This window comes from Carassius gibelio, chromosome B14 (genome assembly GCF_023724105.1).
Source record: "Carassius gibelio isolate Cgi1373 ecotype wild population from Czech Republic chromosome B14, carGib1.2-hapl.c, whole genome shotgun sequence".
NCBI lineage: Eukaryota > Metazoa > Chordata > Actinopteri > Cypriniformes > Cyprinidae > Carassius > Carassius gibelio.
In genome coordinates this window covers 15,800,573-15,818,130 of record NC_068409.1, presented here as the reverse complement: position 1 = coordinate 15,818,130, position 17,558 = coordinate 15,800,573, and the positions used below count along the sequence as shown (strand labels likewise).

General features: G+C 39.2%; 2 protein-coding genes and 1 long non-coding RNA gene across 3 annotated transcripts; 2 read left to right on the top strand and 1 right to left on the bottom strand.

The window, feature by feature from the left end:
* Positions 1–268: 268 nt before the first annotated feature.
* LOC127971427 (uncharacterized) lies at positions 269–1,741 on the top strand. Its single transcript, XR_008156847.1, has 2 exons — positions 269–824; positions 1,569–1,741. It is a non-coding gene; the product is annotated as an uncharacterized LOC127971427 (long non-coding RNA).
* Positions 1,742–2,743: 1,002 nt separating this feature from the next.
* On the bottom strand, positions 2,744–5,289 carry LOC127971425 (leptin receptor overlapping transcript-like 1). The gene is made up of 4 exons (XM_052574428.1): positions 5,121–5,289; positions 4,023–4,098; positions 3,763–3,949; positions 2,744–3,610 (listed from the first exon to the last, which is right to left on the bottom strand). The coding sequence occupies exons 1-4, from the start codon at positions 5,134–5,136 to the stop codon at positions 3,494–3,496; spliced, it is 396 nt and encodes a 131-aa protein (XP_052430388.1). The 5' UTR covers positions 5,137–5,289; the 3' UTR covers positions 2,744–3,493.
* A 2,333-nt stretch (positions 5,290–7,622) lies between these two features.
* On the top strand, positions 7,623–13,787 carry LOC127971422 (tripartite motif-containing protein 16-like). The gene is made up of 6 exons (XM_052574426.1): positions 7,623–7,931; positions 8,377–8,472; positions 8,552–8,782; positions 11,591–11,750; positions 11,891–11,938; positions 12,886–13,787. The coding sequence occupies exons 1-6, from the start codon at positions 7,860–7,862 to the stop codon at positions 13,452–13,454; spliced, it is 1,176 nt and encodes a 391-aa protein (XP_052430386.1). The 5' UTR covers positions 7,623–7,859; the 3' UTR covers positions 13,455–13,787.
* Positions 13,788–17,558: the final 3,771 nt, after the last annotated feature.

Genomic DNA, 17,558 nt, shown 5'->3' with positions numbered 1-17,558 from the left:
CTGGGTAACATTTACTGTAACGCTGCTGACCCTGAAGCACCAGAGAATAAACAGATAAACTAATGAAACTGGACCACAGAACAAGGAGAAGAACTTGATCTGCGTTCTCAATGACAGGGATTTCAACAGGTCAGGGATTGATGGTCAGTGTGAATCAGTGTGTGATGTGAAAGTGTGCTCTGTGTTTGGATCCTCGCAGGGTCAGAGGTCACATCTGCTGCCCACTGCCCCTGACCAAACCAACACACATTCAAACAGACGGCACACGCACACACACACACACACACACACACACACTCACACACACACACACACACACACACACACACACACGCACACACACACACGCACACACACACACACACACAAACACACACACACACACACACACAGTGAAGTTGTGTAATACAAATGTATTTATTTATTTTATAAGTTAATTAATATTTAGCACACAATTTAAACATTTATTTATTATTAGTTTAAACATTATTGGTGATGACTGGAGATAATTTGTGTATGCTGAACTAATTGTCATAGAAGTTGTTGTTGAAAGCCAGGAAGAGCGTCTTCATCCGGATGACATCATCTGTCAGAAAAAGCCGAACTCCACTCACGATAAATCTCTATCAGGTGCGCTTTTAATCAGAGCCTATTAAACACCAAACACCAGCAGAAACAAAGGAGTGAGAGCTTGTTCTGCAGTTTATCCACCATTTTTCCCTTTGAGGAAAACTTTGTGACTGCAAAAACTTTTGAGGTGTAAGTAAAGGAGTACAACAGGAATAGGATGCGAATCAGTGATTAATCAACCCCAGACGCTGCTGGTAGGATGATTGTTTAAAACTAAATTAACTTATATTCAGATAAATGCATCTTGTGTGTTGTAATGTTTACATGCTTGGGATATGTTTACTTTGAGTATGATAAGGCTGCATTAGAGTGCATACGATTCATATATGAATATTGGAGCTGCGGTAGGGAACTTCTGACGCTCTAGCGGTTAATAAACAGAACTGCTTGCGTCTTGCGGAAGAACATCGTAGCCGGAACTACTTCTCTCTGTTTATGTCTATGAAGAATCACAAAGGTACTGGGTTACTCCGCCGCGGTATCCCCGAAGCAATCTAAAATAGTCCGAATATAAACACTTATTATAGGTGCACCCTAGTGATTCAGGACCAGCCAAAAACACGGTTTGGAAAATTGATTAATGGTGTACTCGCTTATTATAAACATTTTTCTAAATTTTGAACACAAACAAAGTTACGGACCGCAGCTCTGATTGGTTGTTTCTTACCGGGAGCGATGGAGTTTCTGCAAATGGCAATAGGACACTGGGAGGAGCCAGAGGAGCTTGATTTTTTTACACAGATTATCTGTCTCATATTCTACTGTCAGGACATAATGACAGGTTTAATAAATATGTAAAAAAAATATATATATATATATTTTTTTTTTTTTTACAAAAGTTACCTACTGCAGCTTTAAAAGTCTGTTAAAGGTGCATGTTGTGTTAATGAATGGTTGTAATTAGGAATTGATTTGTTTTTCTTTCTTCTTCTTTAAAGGTTATCAACCTAATTTGAACTTGAGCTTTCTACTTAAGGAATGACCGTTTCAAGACTAATCTAACTGCAAACAAAATTCATCTGTTCCAATCTATCATGATATGAATGAAATCAACAGATTGCAAATCTAGATTGTAATAACTTTATTGAAAGTAAAAGCCATTTTGAGATGATTCCTGTGTCTGTGGTTGATGAAGACCCTTGTCAAATTAGAGGCAAAGCTGATGTGTGAAATCCAAGAAGTAACTTGAGACACACACACATAATGAAGCACCAAATGAAAAAGTCACGTGAACTAGAAAAATGTTAATAATGCAATGATGCAAGTAATTCTTCCAAAAAATATAAGTAGTCCAGAACAAAGACCAATAATAATAGTATTTGAATCTAAAGTCACTCGGTTTACAAAAATAAATAAAAACACCTACATAATCTAAATAAAAAAAAAAAAACAGTATATAGTTAGCCTGCTTTAAAGATCTGAACTTTTTTTGGACTTATCATCATCTTCCTTCAGTTAATTTGATGTTCTTTTTCTAATTTTCTATAATCTTGTCATCATTATATAACTTCTGTAGGAACTGATATATGTCAGTATCTTTTCAAAATGCAGTTTCTTCTGAAAATCTGTGTAGTAACGAACATCTGCCGAAGACAGTCGGATGCTATGTCCAGCTTTCATAAACTGTGACGAGGAACGATTCCGGTGCATTCAGTGGAACTTTAGATTTTACTTTTTTTAGTAAATGTCTAAATAAAATATTTTTCTTTGTTTATTCATGTCAATATTTGTAATCTTATTGTAGTGTTGCCAGATTTCTGTGCATTGCATTAGACTCATTCAATCATGATTTTAAAAATATTTATATATATATATACATGATTCAATTCAAGTTTTTCAATTCAAAAAATACATGATGATAATATCTGTTGTAATGCCTTAATGCCAATTTATATGAAAAACCACAAGTATAAAATTAATCCTCTTCAAGGATAATGAGAACTAGTCTAATTTTTAATAAATTGTGACTATTTTAAGTTATCAAAATAATTTAACATTTCTATATAATGTGATGGTATGTGAAATGCACTGCATTTTATGAGTGGAAAACAACAATTATAAACCACTTTTTTTCACGGAACATCAGCTGCAATGACAACAAACATACAATTGATTTTTTTTTTTGGCAAAAATGCTGTTTATTTAAAAAAAGAAAAAAATACAAGAAAAGAGGAAGAGTCACATTGTTAGCTGTGCTGTTTCTGCACAAACGGTGAGGAGATATAAAATAACAGAGATTCAAAGTCCACATGAAACCGCAGTTAAACACTTACACAGATGTGAGCTCGAGTACATCTCACAATAAACAACTCAGAACTGAGAGATATAAACTAACTTTGTTCTCACAATCCTGGGTTTGTAGCTTACAGTTCTGGGGAAGAAGTCAGAACGGTTCGATAAAAGACAGGCTTTCATGCTAATGTGTGACAGAATAAGACTTGATGTGACTTCTCATGTTGACTTTACTCTCTCTGATTCTGCGTTAGTTCTGCAGATTTACAGAAACTGATGATATGAGCTCGTCTGCATGTACAAACAAACATGATCTGTGTTTTATCTGCATGTTACGTGCAATACAAACCAACAAACACAATCATCCCAAACAACATAATGAGTGTCAGTCTACGATGTCACGTTTACTACGATCATCAGAAAACAAAAACCAATAAATAAACTCTGAAGAGCTAAAGACTGAAGAGTAACAGAAAGCAGCAGAAGAAGAACCAGTGTTTGTGAGCGACCACCTGAACGTCTAGCTGAGGTCAGAGCCATGTCAGAGTAACACAAGTATTGCACTGGACTCCTGCGTCTATCAGTGGACGGCGGTAATAAATAAGTGATGAGCTGAGATGATCGGCGTGCTTCACCACTGCTGCCAGCTGAAGTCATCATTAGAGCCGAACACCAGGAAGAAGCCCAGGATGGTGCAGAAGATCACGATGTTTCCCGTCAGAACCAGAGCACAGGCTCCCCACGCCATCTGTGCACATCCATTATTCAGTCAGATCAATCCCATCACTTCATGTTAAACAGACAAAGCGCCTCAATGCACTTAAATCATCAGATCGCACTCAGTTGTTTTATTTTTGTGTCAGTGTCAGTGAAGGAACAGTGTGTGATGAAGATGTTTACCACATAGGCGCGGGCGAATATGATGGGCAGCCCGAAGGCGGACACCACGATGCCTGTGGTCAGGAATATGGCCAGCTCTTTACAGGCGTTGCTGGCCGAGTCTGTGTCGTCCACCACGCGGCGAGAGATGCAGTATGGGATAGGTGCCAGGATGTAGAAGAAGAGCAGGAACAGAGGCCAGTACGCACTGCACACAAACACAGCGTGAGCAGATGCTCCACACACACACACACACACACGAGAGAGACACACACACTCACTTATAGACGGGGAGAGCACAGCCCAGCATCAGGAACATGAGCCCGACCGCTCCTCCGAACGACAGACTGATCAGAGCTGCACACAACAACAACAACAGTCAGCAAACATGTGTTTATTACATACAAGTACAGCAAGAGCAGAAAACTGAGAAATATTATTATAAATATAAATCATCTGTGTTCTGTGTGAATCTGTGTTAAAGTGTAATGTATTTCTGTGATGCTCCGCTGTATTTTCAGCATCATTCCTCCAGTCTTCAGTGTCACATGATCTTCAGAAATCAGAATAATATGATGATCATACACATATAGTATATATTTTGGAAATATTTATATATTATATATAAATATTAACACATTTTTTTACTAAAAGTTAAAAACAATAAAAGAAATATTAAACAAAATACCTTCATTTTTCATTAAAGTCTATTGGCTTAAGCTAATTTACATTCATAGTGTTGCTATTATGACATCATTAATTCAAATACAAACATATGTTAGTCATATAATTGGTCTCTTTTGTCATCGGTTATTCAACTAAACTGTCAAAAACTATTTTTCAAAATACATTTTGTAAAAGTTCTGCCAAAAAGTAACTAAATGACCAAATGTTTCTATGATAACACATGACGATGCTGACATATATATATATATATATATATATATATATATATATATATATATATATATATATACACATGTATGAAATAATGTACAATTTGTCGCCTAAATTCCTTCATATTCCCAAATTTGAAATATCAGTCGTGTTATGTTTTCTGATTATAATGTGTTCAGATTCATAATGATAATATTGATAATTAAAAAAACCTCTACAGATGAATAACGGACTCATGTGATGATCAGATGATCCGCTCACAGCTCAACATCATTTACAACACCGTGTGTGTGTGTGTGTTTCTATGAGAGCTGTATTAATATTTATACAAAGAGCTGATCTGTGTGTGTGTGTGTGTGTGTGTGTGTGTATGTGTTTATTTCGATGGAGGATGTAAATCTGCGGCTGCTAATAAACACCCCACCGCTCGTTATTACACACACACACACACACCGCGAACACACACATGTAAAGTCGCTCACCTTTGATTCCCGCCATCGCGTAGATTCATAAACACTATAATAAATAGGTTGAATAATTAAAGCTAAAGGAACTCCTCGCTCTTCTGCTCCTCCGCTCCGCTAGCGCTGCTCTGCACACTGCGCATGCGCCGCGAGACCACTTCCGGTGACCGCAGAACATCTCAGACGAAGAAGAGCGTAACCCACAACATGTAACACCTTATCAACACATCACATTAAATAAGTGTTAAACAAAGACCGAACAAATATCACATCACCGACGGAATGCATAGGCTATCGTGTATTTTTTGTTTCAGTGTTTAAATTAATTTAACACTTACAGTTACATTCACCACCCCACCCTTCTAACAACAACAACATACAATCCTGAGGACAAAACTTACAGTGAAGGAATTAAATGTCACATGTTTGTTCAGTCCATAAAATATCCTTTAACATGAAAGGCCTGACAACATCAAGGATCCTCTACAACATCAAGGAAGCTGCCTAGGTTTTTATGATTATTGTCAATATTCTGAGAAAAAATATGAAGACCTTGCAGTGTCCATTTCTGTTTTATACTGGCCCAAATGGGTTTTCCAGAACCATTATACCAGAGAGCTGTATGTACGAAAGAGACATTAGGTTGTTTTAATCGTATAGTAGAGAGATGCATCTATAGTAGAGAGATTTGACACAAAAGCATTATTTGCCATAACTAAATCAAATCTATGATTTTTACAATGTGAAGGGACATTCACAAATTGAGTAAAGTAAAAAAAAAAAAAAAAAAAAAACCCTTTTGATAGATTTCAGTGCCTCTTCCATTTCATTAATAGAGAGGTCAGAGTCACATAGTAATTTAAAGTCTGCATTAATACCTGAAACTTCATCACAAACACTCAAAAGAGAGGAATCACATTTTTTTGTGAAAGTTGTACACAAAAGTTGAGATCATTCCTGGATCTGTACATAAATCACTATTAATCTGTAGGGCAGAGAGAGATGGTTTATTTTATTTTATTTTATTTTATTTTTTTTACGAATTCATTTCTCTAGAGAAAAAAAGTAATTAGTGTTTCTTTCACCCTTCTCTGTCCATTTTGCTCTATAATAAATGAAAGCCCCTTTAACAATCTCTGCTTCGAACCGCTGACATGAAAAACCACCACAGACTTGGCAACACTGGTTGGCATTTACTACACAGAGCCGTAATTCACTGACAATCTACACAACATCGATGTTAAAATCGCAGGCGATTCTTTGTGGATTTTGAACACGATTTTGTGTAGTTGTCGGTAGACTACGGCTCTGTGTAGTAACTGCTGCTCCACCTGAACCAGTGTTGCCAAGTCTGCGGTTGTTTTTCATGTCCGTGGTTCAACCAACCCCAATACCAATAACATGATATTTAGCCCCTAGAATGTTAAGTTTACTAAGGCAACCCTGCCAAAAAACGTATAATTTAACAATTTTTATCGGGGAACCTCCTGGAAACGCGATTGGGCTAGTTTTGAGAAGCAGCTGGGCAGGATTTGTTATGAAAGCCTGGCAACCCTGATCTGAATGCACGTGCTGGAGATATACTTCTAATTACAGAATGTCTTTACTGATGAGATGAGATTTTTTTGCACAGCCCTAGCGTGCCCCAATGTTTTGTGGATTTCACCTTTCGTCAGGGACAAGGAAACCTAAGGAGAGGGCTTTTTAATCTCTGTTATATTTTGATTCACCAGCATGGCATGTGGAGATAGAGGAAGAAGAAATGTGAATTGGCTGTGAGCAGGGCGGAAAATATGTGAAATGTTAGAGAGTTGAACTTGTAACCTCTGTAACTTGTGTCCTGGGTTCAAGTCTCGGTACCAGCAGGGATTGTGGGTTGGGGAGTGTATGACCAGCGTTTGAAAGGAGACTTAGGTCTTGGTTTTGTTTTTAAACTACTGGGTGTTTCTAAATCATGCAATCTTGCAAAAAACTGTGTATTTACAATGTTAAAGTGGCTGACAACAATAAATATTCTTATTAAGAATAAAACGCCTCATATTTTGACCTTTCTTTTTCTTTAATTAGTTTAGAATTGATTATTGACTTCGAGGGTTATATATATTAAAGCATCTTCTGAGTTCCTCTGAGGGGTTAATATATCTCTTCTCCGGTGTTCTGGATCCAGACTGAAGCTTGTGTAAATCCTAGTTACCACGGGATGTTACAGCAGAAACAGAGAAGGTAATAGAGACATAACTAGTGTAGCTGCTGTTCCAACCAAGCAAAAATGATTTGTTTAAACCCCAAGCTAAAGAATACTAATATGCATTTGATCAGATATATCTGCGCTCAGTGTGAAACTGCCTTTGTAGCGTGGTAGAAGTGGTACGAAACTTAATAGGTAGCCAGTGCAGAGACTGTAAACTTTAAAGACCTGCCGTGTGTGTGTGTGTGTGTGTGTGAGAGAGAGAGAGAGAGAGACTCTACATGAGCAGGAATGAGGAATCAGCTTTTTCTTTTTTTTTTTTTACTCATGTGACTCAGACACAGAAGCAGGAAACAGGAAGCACGTGAGTTCTGGAAAAGAGAAGCTGTAGTTGAGCTGTAGTGTGTTTGTGTCTCTGTATTCACGCAGTAAAAGTTTCTCAGGATGAGTTCTTGTGTCCAGTGTGTCTGGATCTCCTGAAGGATCCAGTGACCACTTCCTGTGGACACAGTTACTGTAAGAGCTGTATTACAGACTGCTGGGATCAGGAGGATCAGAAGTGTATATGTATGCTGTGTACGATGGATGAACATAAAAACCACGACACTGTATCAGCTGCAGCACAGAGGACAGAGAAACAGGTATTTAACACTAGACGCTGATGAAATATTACTGACACTCATTTCATAAGTGTTTATATCAGCTCCATATTAACAGCTGATAGCATTCACACTGCAGCAGAAATAAACAGCAGCTGCAAGAAGAGTTTCCTGAAAATGATCTGTAAACCTTTAGTAAAATGCCATTCACCATTCATCTGTTCTTTGACATATAATTCATATCATAAAATATATACTTCCATCAGTTAAAATGCAGGAACACTGTCAGTGTGAAGCTCTAAGTTTCACTTTTATACGTACACTTGTACAGTTCATGTAGGATGATTGTAGTCGATCATCACTTCTGGAGTTTGAACCTTGAGCGGTTAGTTATCAGCTCCACTTTTACTGGATTGATCTGTTCATGATGATTTATTGCCAGTAGTTTTCTGTGGCTACCACTCACTATCATCTGTTTGTCCTGCAGAAGCAGCTGAAGGAGAAACAGAAGACGCTCCAGCAGAGAATCCAGCAGAGAGAGAAAGATCTCCAGCAGCTGAGAGAGGCTGTGGAGTCTCATAAGGTGAGTCTGGAGAAGAAGAGAAGTTTGTCTCCGTCTCAGTTCAGACTCACTGAAGCTGAATCACTGTGTGTCCTAACAGCGCTCTGCACAGACAGCAGTGGAGGACAGTGAGAGGATCTTTACTGAGCTCATCCGCTCCATTGAGAGAAGCCGCTCTGAGCTGATACGACTGATCAGAGATCAGGAAAAGACTGCAGTGAGTCGAGCTGAAGAACGACTGGAGCGACTGGAGCAGGAGATCAATGATCTGAGGAGGAGAGACGCTGAGCTGGAGCAGCTTTCACACACACATCACATCCAGTTCCTGCAGGTAACACACATCTACAAGAACAGGATCAGAGTGGACTTGAGCAGATCCTGCTGTGACAGAGACTCACAGAGAAACAGTTCATGAGTGTCTTATTATATAATCATCAGTCAGACTCTCATCTGATCATCTTCTTCTGAAAGAGACGCCGCTTACAAATGGCTTTCAGCTCTGGAAATCTGTTAGGAATCATTTCTCATAGTTCTTTTTTTTCTGGAAGATGTATTTAACCGTCAAACATCACTAGTGCCAACAACAGTTCAAAACTTCAATAACATTTCAACTTTTTACCTCATTTGTCCTTCTGATTTATTATGTCATAGTGAAACATCAAACATCACATATTGATGAATTTAATGAAAACCCCAAACAAGGAATCAGACTGTATATTAACAATCCTTCAGTGTATTGAAACCAAACCAAACCTGAGCGTGTCTTAAGGGGCAGTGGTGGAAAGAGTACTAAAAATATTTTACTTAAGTAAAAGTATAGCTATTTAAAGGGTTAGTTCATTCATTAATAACTCACCCTCATGTTGTTCCAAACCCGTGAGACCTCTGTTTATCTTCTGAACACAGTTTAAGATATTTTAGATTTAGTCTGAGAGCTCTCAGTGCCTCCATTGAAGCTGTGTGTACGGTCTACTGTCCATGTCCAGAAAGGTAAGAAAAACATCATCAAAGTAGTCCATGTGACATCAGAGGGTCAGTTAGAATTTGTTGAAGCATCGAGGCTAAGTCCTCCAGTGCCTTTGCTCCCAGAAGAGCCAACAGTAGCTTGTGATCTGTCTGTATAGTAAACTGGAGGTCAATCAGGTACAGTCTTTCGTGAGCACACGTTACTGCCAATGCCTCTTTCTCCACCTGGGCATATCTCTGTTCTGTCTCAGGCAGGGTTTGTGAAATAAAAGCCACAGAACACCATTCCTTGTCATTCTGCATCTGGGTACAGACTGCTCCTTATCCAAAAGTGTATGTGTCAATATGGACACTTTTTTGGTTTCTGGCTTGTAATGGCCAATACTTACAATTGACAAATCAGATTGGATCTTTGATCACGTAGTGGTTTTGACATGTTATTGTCATGGCATTTGACTCCTGTTATTCCCTCTAAGAGCTGAGACATACGTCTCTGGAAGTGTTCTGGACCAGAGTTGATGCCGAAAAGTAGGACATTAAAGCAGAATTGACCAAATGGTGTGATTAATGTTTTAATGAGTTCTCTACACTCTTGTGCCAGAGGTATCTGCCAAAAGCCAGATTGTGCATCCAGCTTGGTAAAAATTGTTAGTCTGTTCAGTTAGGCCAGTGACTGTTCTACAGAAGGTTATAGTATATGCCGCTCACTGCATACTGCCTCATTTAGGTTGGTTAAATCCACACATATGCTGATTTTTCTTCATCCTAAGCAGAACATTCTTTCCAACTCTGGAAAGGGGTTCTGCCACATTTTGAACATTTACTGCTTCATGCATCTCTTTTTTATTGCATATAAAAGTGCATCCACTTCACTTTTCTCATCTGTTTGTGGAGAGCTGCCCCACATTATAGCTTGCTGCCATTTAACTCGTTCTGTTTCACTTGACTGACTGCTCTGCTCAATGTCAGATCATAGTCCAGCTGGACCAAGTCTCGTATCCCCACAACAATGCAATCACTAATTAATTAGTCTTTAAAAACTCAAAATTACAGTGTTCTGCCAGGACATAGGCTGCCATTATAAAGCTGTCAGCTGACTCATCAGGTTCTTCTTTACGCATTTTAAACTTTGCTCTATTGAAAATAACATTACGCTTCACTTCAGCATGATCATTGAATCGTTTTTCCACCGCAGCATAGTTGAGTTTTTCTTCCACATTTAAAGTGGAATCAGAATCAGAATCAGAAAGAGCTTTATTGCCAAGTGTGCTTGTGCATGCAAGGAATTTGTTTTAGTGACATAAGCTTCCAGTACACAGAGACAACAACAACACACAGATCATTATTTATATATATATAACAAATATTGCAAAAGAAATAAAAAAATAAATCAATTGTACGAACAGTTGTGCTATTGATGATAATAGAATAGAGTGAAATACTAGGATGGAGGTGGTAACAAATGAATATATGCACCGATGTCTGTAGTTTCATCTGCAAACTTCAGGAGCTTGACAGACGGGTCTTTAGAGGTGCAGATATTGGTGTACAGGGAGAAGAGCAGTGGGGAGAGAACACATCCCTGAGGGGCACCAGTGTTTAACATGAATTTCTCATGTCTCACTAACTGTTGTCTATCTGTCAGAAAGCTGGTGAGCCACTGACAGGTTAAGCTAGGAACAGAGAGCTGGGTCAGTCTGGTCTGGAGGACCAAATCATCCATAAGAAAACTGCAGGGGGCCCAGTAAGGGTCCAGTGATGTCCTTCAGATAAGCCAGAACCAGTTTTCAAAGTCAAATCACTTTTCATGACGACAGACATTAGAGCCACAGGTCTGTAGTTGTTAAGTCCTGTTATCTCGAAGATGCCTGAGTTTTGCTGTAAAGCTGCTTTTCCTGAGCTACTCAACCCTACTATAAGACTCCATTAATGTGTTCTCAGCAGATGTTTTATCAATCAAACTATTTCCTAGAAATTTCACATATAGTGTAAGAAACACTAGAATCTGTAGCTATAATGTGAGAAAATGAACCCGATGCTGTGAAAGTGGATCGAGGATTGAGATGAGTTACTAAAGATCAGTCAAGTCAACAAGAGCTGCACAAATCTGATGTTGGTGCAGGTTATTGGGTGAAGTGAGGAGCTGATGAGTTTTGATTTCTGTTTTCTGTAGAGTTTCCAGTCTCTTTCAGCACCTCCTGAATCTACAGATTTAAATGTTGATGTCTTCAGCTCTCTTGTCTCTTTTGATGATCTGAGAGAATCTGTCCATCAGCTGAGAGACAAACTGGAGGATTTCTGCAAAGAGGAGCTCAAGAAGATCTCAAACAGAGGTAAAGTCCTGGAGATTCATCTGCTCTCAGAAACTAGTCCATCATCATCTCATATCATGGAGAACATCATATTAGAAATGTGTTAGGAATAGATGCAGGATCATGAGAATCACACTGTTCATGTCTGTTGATTTCCACAGTCACACTCGCCATCATTGCTCTCTGGACCAGGGACGACTTCCTACAATGTAAGTCAGTAAGAAAACCAGCAGAAAAACTCTCTGAGTATGTTCATGTTCTTCCTGTAGAAGGTGAAGGAAGAGTTTTATAAATAACGTAAATGATAGGGCTGCCCTTGACTAAATATTTTTCTGATCGACTTATAGTCATGTGAGTGTGTTATTGTTTGAGTTTGAACGTGTTTATTTGTTACATGTAGCTAACATGTGATCCACATGTTAAAACAATGTTTCTTTATGGTACTGAAATCTAAAGATCTTCTTTAGGTTTCAGAGTTCTGCTTCGCTCAAATGATACTCACTGCGGTAGAGGGGAGGGGCTTACAGATGGGTCAATTGGGTCATCATTTATTCACGCTCATGGTCCAAAATAGTATATGTAATAAATTTTATCAGACAAAATATTTCTTGCTGAAGATACTTTTTGTAATTTCTCTTTGATGCTTTACACAACAATGATTAAACATTTTCTTTTGGGAGTAACTTCTTTCTTTAATTTGTCTAAAATGTACAACGTAAGTCTCTTATTTTTAACTTCTTGTTTATTGAACTGTTGTAAAAAATCAATATAACATTTGTAATCATGCTAATGTTTGGCGATATACTCGATAATGTCAAATCGCACATCGTTAAAATGACAATTACGATATTGTCGCAGATGATATATATCGCACAACCCTAGTTCTGAACGATGTGCCGTCATTACCACATAGACCAGCTGTTAATGACCCATCCATTACAATACTCGCTTCACTTTCTGTGGGGTTTTTTCCCCTTTCGAAATTTTGATCGACTAAGCCTCTATTAGCGGGCAGCCCTAGTAACTGATGATTTACACAGATATCTGGTCATCTGTACTGAGACACTGATGATTCACTGAACATGAAGAGTTCAGTTACGTGAAAAGATCAAACAGATTCATAATTCCTGATTCTGATGTGTTTTATCTCCTTTAGATTCCCATCAGCTCACTCTGGATCCGAACACAGTGAATAAAAACCTCCTTCTGTCTGAGAACAACAGAGTGATTACTAACACTGGCACAGATCAGTCATATCCTGATCATCCAGACAGATTTGATGAGTATTATCAGGTGTTGTGTAGAGAGAGTGTGTGTGGACGCTGTTACTGGGAGCTTCTATATAGTGGAGATTATGTGTGTGTATCAGTGTCATATAAGAGCATCAGCAGGAAGGGAGACGGTGATGAGTGTTTCTTTGGATCTAATGATCAGTCCTGGAGTTTGTTCTGTTCTCGCTCCAGTTGCTCATTCAGACACAATAACATTGAGACTCGTCTCCCTATGAAGTACATCATCAGGAGAATAGGAGTGTTTGTGGATCACAGTGCAGGAACTCTGTCCTTCTACAGCGTCTCTGACACAATGAGCCTCATCCACACAGTCCAGACCACATTCACTCAGCCACTCTATCCTGGGTTTTGGGTTGATAATAAATCATCAGTGAAACTGTTGATGAATCAGAAGACACTGACGAGAGATTCTACCCATAATGCAAATAATTAATAAATAATAATAATTCTATAAACTTAGAAAATAATATTAATAGCAATAACACTCAAATTGACAATACATTGTAATTATACATACCCCCGGCGTCAGCATTGTGGTTGTTACATTCAGTGACTTTCTGTTTCCTTATTTGGTCATCTTCATTTTCTTGTTTTGTTAATTGATTAATCCCCACCTGTCTCCATTTCTCTGATTACCTCCCGTGTGCTTAAATACCCTGTCTGTTTAGTTCTTCCTCGTCCGTGATTGATGTTGTATCCTGAGTTACGTTTGTCTTATGTTGGATGTGCCCTTTTTCTCCTACGATTATTAAAAGTACCTTTTGTATATAGTCTTCCTCGTGCGCCTTCCTTACACACCAGCATAACCGTTAACAGTGGTTTTATTGGTGGTATATTATTAATTTGTTTTGTAATGCTTTTATGTTCATTATCATTAAATACTATTAAAATAGTGAGAACAAAAATAAACATTAACACATTTTCATAATTATATGTATTTATTATTTTTAGCATCTTTAAACTCTCCCGAGCAGTGTTTTGAGCTCAGATAAGATAATGTCTTACAGCCTCCTGAGGAGAATGTTAATTTTATATGAGAATGAATACGCTACCCACAGGTGATTAACAGAAATTTTTTAATTGTCCACCAAATTATCATCTGCTACACTCCTGGACCACGAAATTTATGTTGTTAGTTATTATTTTCCGTGCCCTTTGTTTTGTTATTATTTTTGTTGAAATAAAATCAGTCAGTAGTAACAACCGACCCTGCCGTCTTCCTTCCTACACAATGAACATTGTTACACTGGTGCCGAAACCCGGGAAGGAAGATGGATGCCGCCGCCGTGCCTGTGCCCTCCACTGCACCATTTGCGGAGCTGATTACATCCCTCGCGGTCATGCAACATGATCAGGAGAGGTGGTTTCAAGCCATCCTCCAAACTCAGCAGGAAGACCGCGAGAGGTTCCGGAGCTGGATGCCCGCCCACCTCCCTCTGCACAAAATGGGGTCTGAGGACGACCCGGAGACATTTCTGGATTTATTTGAAAAGTCGGCCAAGGTACAGGATTGGCCATGGGACCAGTGGCCGATGCGCCTGATCCCGCTGCTCTCCGGGGAGTCCCAGGTTGCGGCACAGCAGCTTCCGGTGCAGAACCTCCTGGTTTTTGACGACCTGAAGAGGGCCATCATCCAGCAGGTTGGCCGACCCTTTGTGATGGCCCAACAGCTCCAGGACCCTTGCCGCAAATGGTTGCTGGCAGACGGAAGCAACATGGACCAAACCATAGTGTTGAGGTGGCAGTTAATCTGCACCTCCGGCATCCGTTAATTTTGGGGACGAATTGGCCAGCGTTTAAAGAATTATTGGGGGCTTTATGCACGGATGCCTCTTGGGGAAAGAAAGCACCAGAGGGGAATGCGAGTGTGCAGGCGGGAGAGTCTGAACCGGGACCACTGAGTACTGCCTCAAAACAAGAAAAAAATAGTTCAGGAAGAATTAGGTGCGAAGCTTGAAATGGGGGTAATAGAAGAATCCAACAGTAACTGGGCGAGCCCAATAGTTTTGGTTCCTTAGACGGACGGCTCAGTGCGGTTCTGTGTGGATTTTCGCAAGGTGAATGCTGTGTCGAAATTCGACGCATATCCAATGCCATGGGTTGACGAATTGCTTGACTGGCTTGGTACGGCTCGATTTTTTCGACATTGGACTTAACAAAGGGTTATTGGCAGATCCCCTTGTCTCCATTATCCAGAGAAAAAAAAACGCTTTCACGACGCCGTTTGGATTACACCAATTTGTTACACTCCCGTTTGGGCTGTTCGGTGTGGACAGGGTGTTGCGGCCCCATGGTGCATTTGCTGCTGCCTATCTAGATGAGATCATTGTATTTAGTAATGACTGGCAGCGGCATATGCAGCATATGAGGGCGGTACTGAGGTCGCTGAGAGTGGCTGGGTTCTCGGCCAACCCGAAGAAGTGTGCGATTGGGCTCGTGGAGGTAAAGTATCTGGGTTTTCACTTGGGACATGGGCAGGTGTTTCCCCAGATTGATAAAACTGCAGCAGTTGCGACCTGTCCGTGTCCCAAGACCAAAAAGGAGGTGAGACAGTTCTTGGGGCTGGAGGGATATTACAGAAGGCTTGTATATTAGTCGCAAGCTCTCTAAGAGAGAGACTAAATACAGCACCATGGAGAAGGAGTGTTTGGCCATCAGATGGGCCATCCTCACCCTCCGCTATTATCTCCTGGGATGGGAATTCACCCTCTGTTCAGACCACGCTCCCCTGCCGTGGCTCCACCGCATGACGGATACCAATGCACGGATCACTCGTCAGTAGTAACAGCCGACCCTGCCGTCTTCCCTCCTACACAACGAACATTGTTAAACCTACATAATACATATATTTTAATATAAATAATGTATTAAATAAATGTTGAAGCAGAAATAAGACAGATAAACAGGTAAACAGCATCTCCTATTTAAACTCGTTCCCGTGTTCTCATCCAGCTTGACGGTAAAAAGTAGATCGGTTTTGCGTTTTGGACCACAATGTTTTTCTTCTGAGGGCACGGACCCCTTGTGTTTTTTTTTTTTGTGTGTGTTTTTTTTTGTTGTTGTTGTTGTTGTTTTAATCTATAAGCAAATGTTGCACTAAAGTTAGATTTCTATGACAATGATAGTAAAATGTGAACAATAACTTGTCATAAAAACAATAAAAACAGCCATCAAATACATGGTCAACAAGAAAACCTGTTGGTTTGGAAGAGTCTCTTGGAAGAGTCCTGGTTGTTCCAAACGTCTTTTTCTGAACTCTTCTCCAGATGTGTGGTTTGATTCAATCCTGTCTACAGTCTACAGGCTATTTTTTTTACCCCAGGGTTTGGTCTTTGCTCAAATATGCATTCTCAATTGTTATATTTTTCAGCTGTTTAGAATGTGTGCCTTTCCAAATCATGCCTATTCAATTGAGTTCGTGGCTTGTTAACTTCATTTAAAGTGTTGTAACATTTACAAGCCAAATTAATGTTCCTGAGCTAAATTTCAACTATCCCAGACAAGGGTTTTGAAAGATTATGTGTATCATTAGTCAGATGCATTTACATTGTGATTGCATCTCAGATGCAATCAACTGAAACTGTTTACAAAAGTGTGGCCTAAATCGCTCATGTAATTAGCCCATTAGGTCAGTATTAGCTCACTACAGCATGGACTCTGGGAGAGGTTCTGTCAGGTCATCATGAATTTACACAGTTTACACAATTGTGATCCAACGTGCCATCTGCAGATGCCAACCAATGCTCTATCATTCAGAAAGGAAGCCATATGTGAACATGGTCCAGAAGCACTGTTGTGTCCTGTGGGCCAAGGCTAATTTAAAATGGACTGTTTCAAAGTGGAAAAGTGTTCTATGGTCAGAGGAGTCCAAATTTGACATTCCCGACCTGTAGCAGCCATCACATTTGAAATTAGCTCAATTTGTGCAAAAATGTTTAACATTTCTCAGTTTAAACATTTGTTATATTTTCTATGTTCTAATGTGTATAAAATATTGGCTCATGCCATTTGAAGTTATTTTAGTTAAATTCCAACATTTATGGAATTCAGGTTGTAAAAATAAGATATTTTATAAACAATATGTTCTAATGTTTATAAAATATTGGCTAATGTGATTTGAAATTCTTTTACTTTTTAATTTTATTCAAATTAAAAAAACTTCCCAAAATTTTCAGAATTCAGGTTGTAAAAATTTGATTATGCAGGCTTATACACACACACACAAAATAGTGTAAAAACAGTTTTCACTTAGATTGAAATGTTAGAGAGTTGGACTTGCAACCCAAAGGTCTTGGGTTCGAGTCTCGGTACCAGCATGGATTGTAGGTTGGGGAGAAAAATGACCATCGCATTCTTCCACCTTTAAATACCAAGACTGAGGTGAGACCCTATCCCATTTACTCCCTCAATTAAAAATGATTAATTAGTTTGTAATTTAAAGGTGTTCTAAGTTCATCTGAATGATCCACAACACTGACATGAACAGAGCAGACACTATAAAGACTCTCCATGCACTGCATTACAGTGTGTGGGGGGG

Bases quoted from the DNA above. Each gene is read 5' to 3' on its own strand.
- LOC127971422 (XM_052574426.1), top strand. From the start codon at position 7,860: ATGCTGTGTACGATGGATGAACATAAAAACCACGACACTGTATCAGCT. The intron at 8,783-11,590 runs GTAACACACATC...TGTTTTCTGTAG, and splicing joins ATCACATCCAGTTCCTGCAG to AGTTTCCAGTCTCTTTCAGC. The intron at 11,939-12,885 runs GTAAGTCAGTAA...TATCTCCTTTAG, and splicing joins CAGGGACGACTTCCTACAAT to ATTCCCATCAGCTCACTCTG.
- LOC127971425 (XM_052574428.1), bottom strand. The intron at 3,950-4,022 runs GTGAGTGTGTGT...GTTTGTGTGCAG, and splicing joins TGTGCTCTCCCCGTCTATAA to TGCGTACTGGCCTCTGTTCC. The intron at 3,611-3,762 runs GTAAACATCTTC...GGATGTGCACAG, and splicing joins TATTCGCCCGCGCCTATGTG to ATGGCGTGGGGAGCCTGTGC.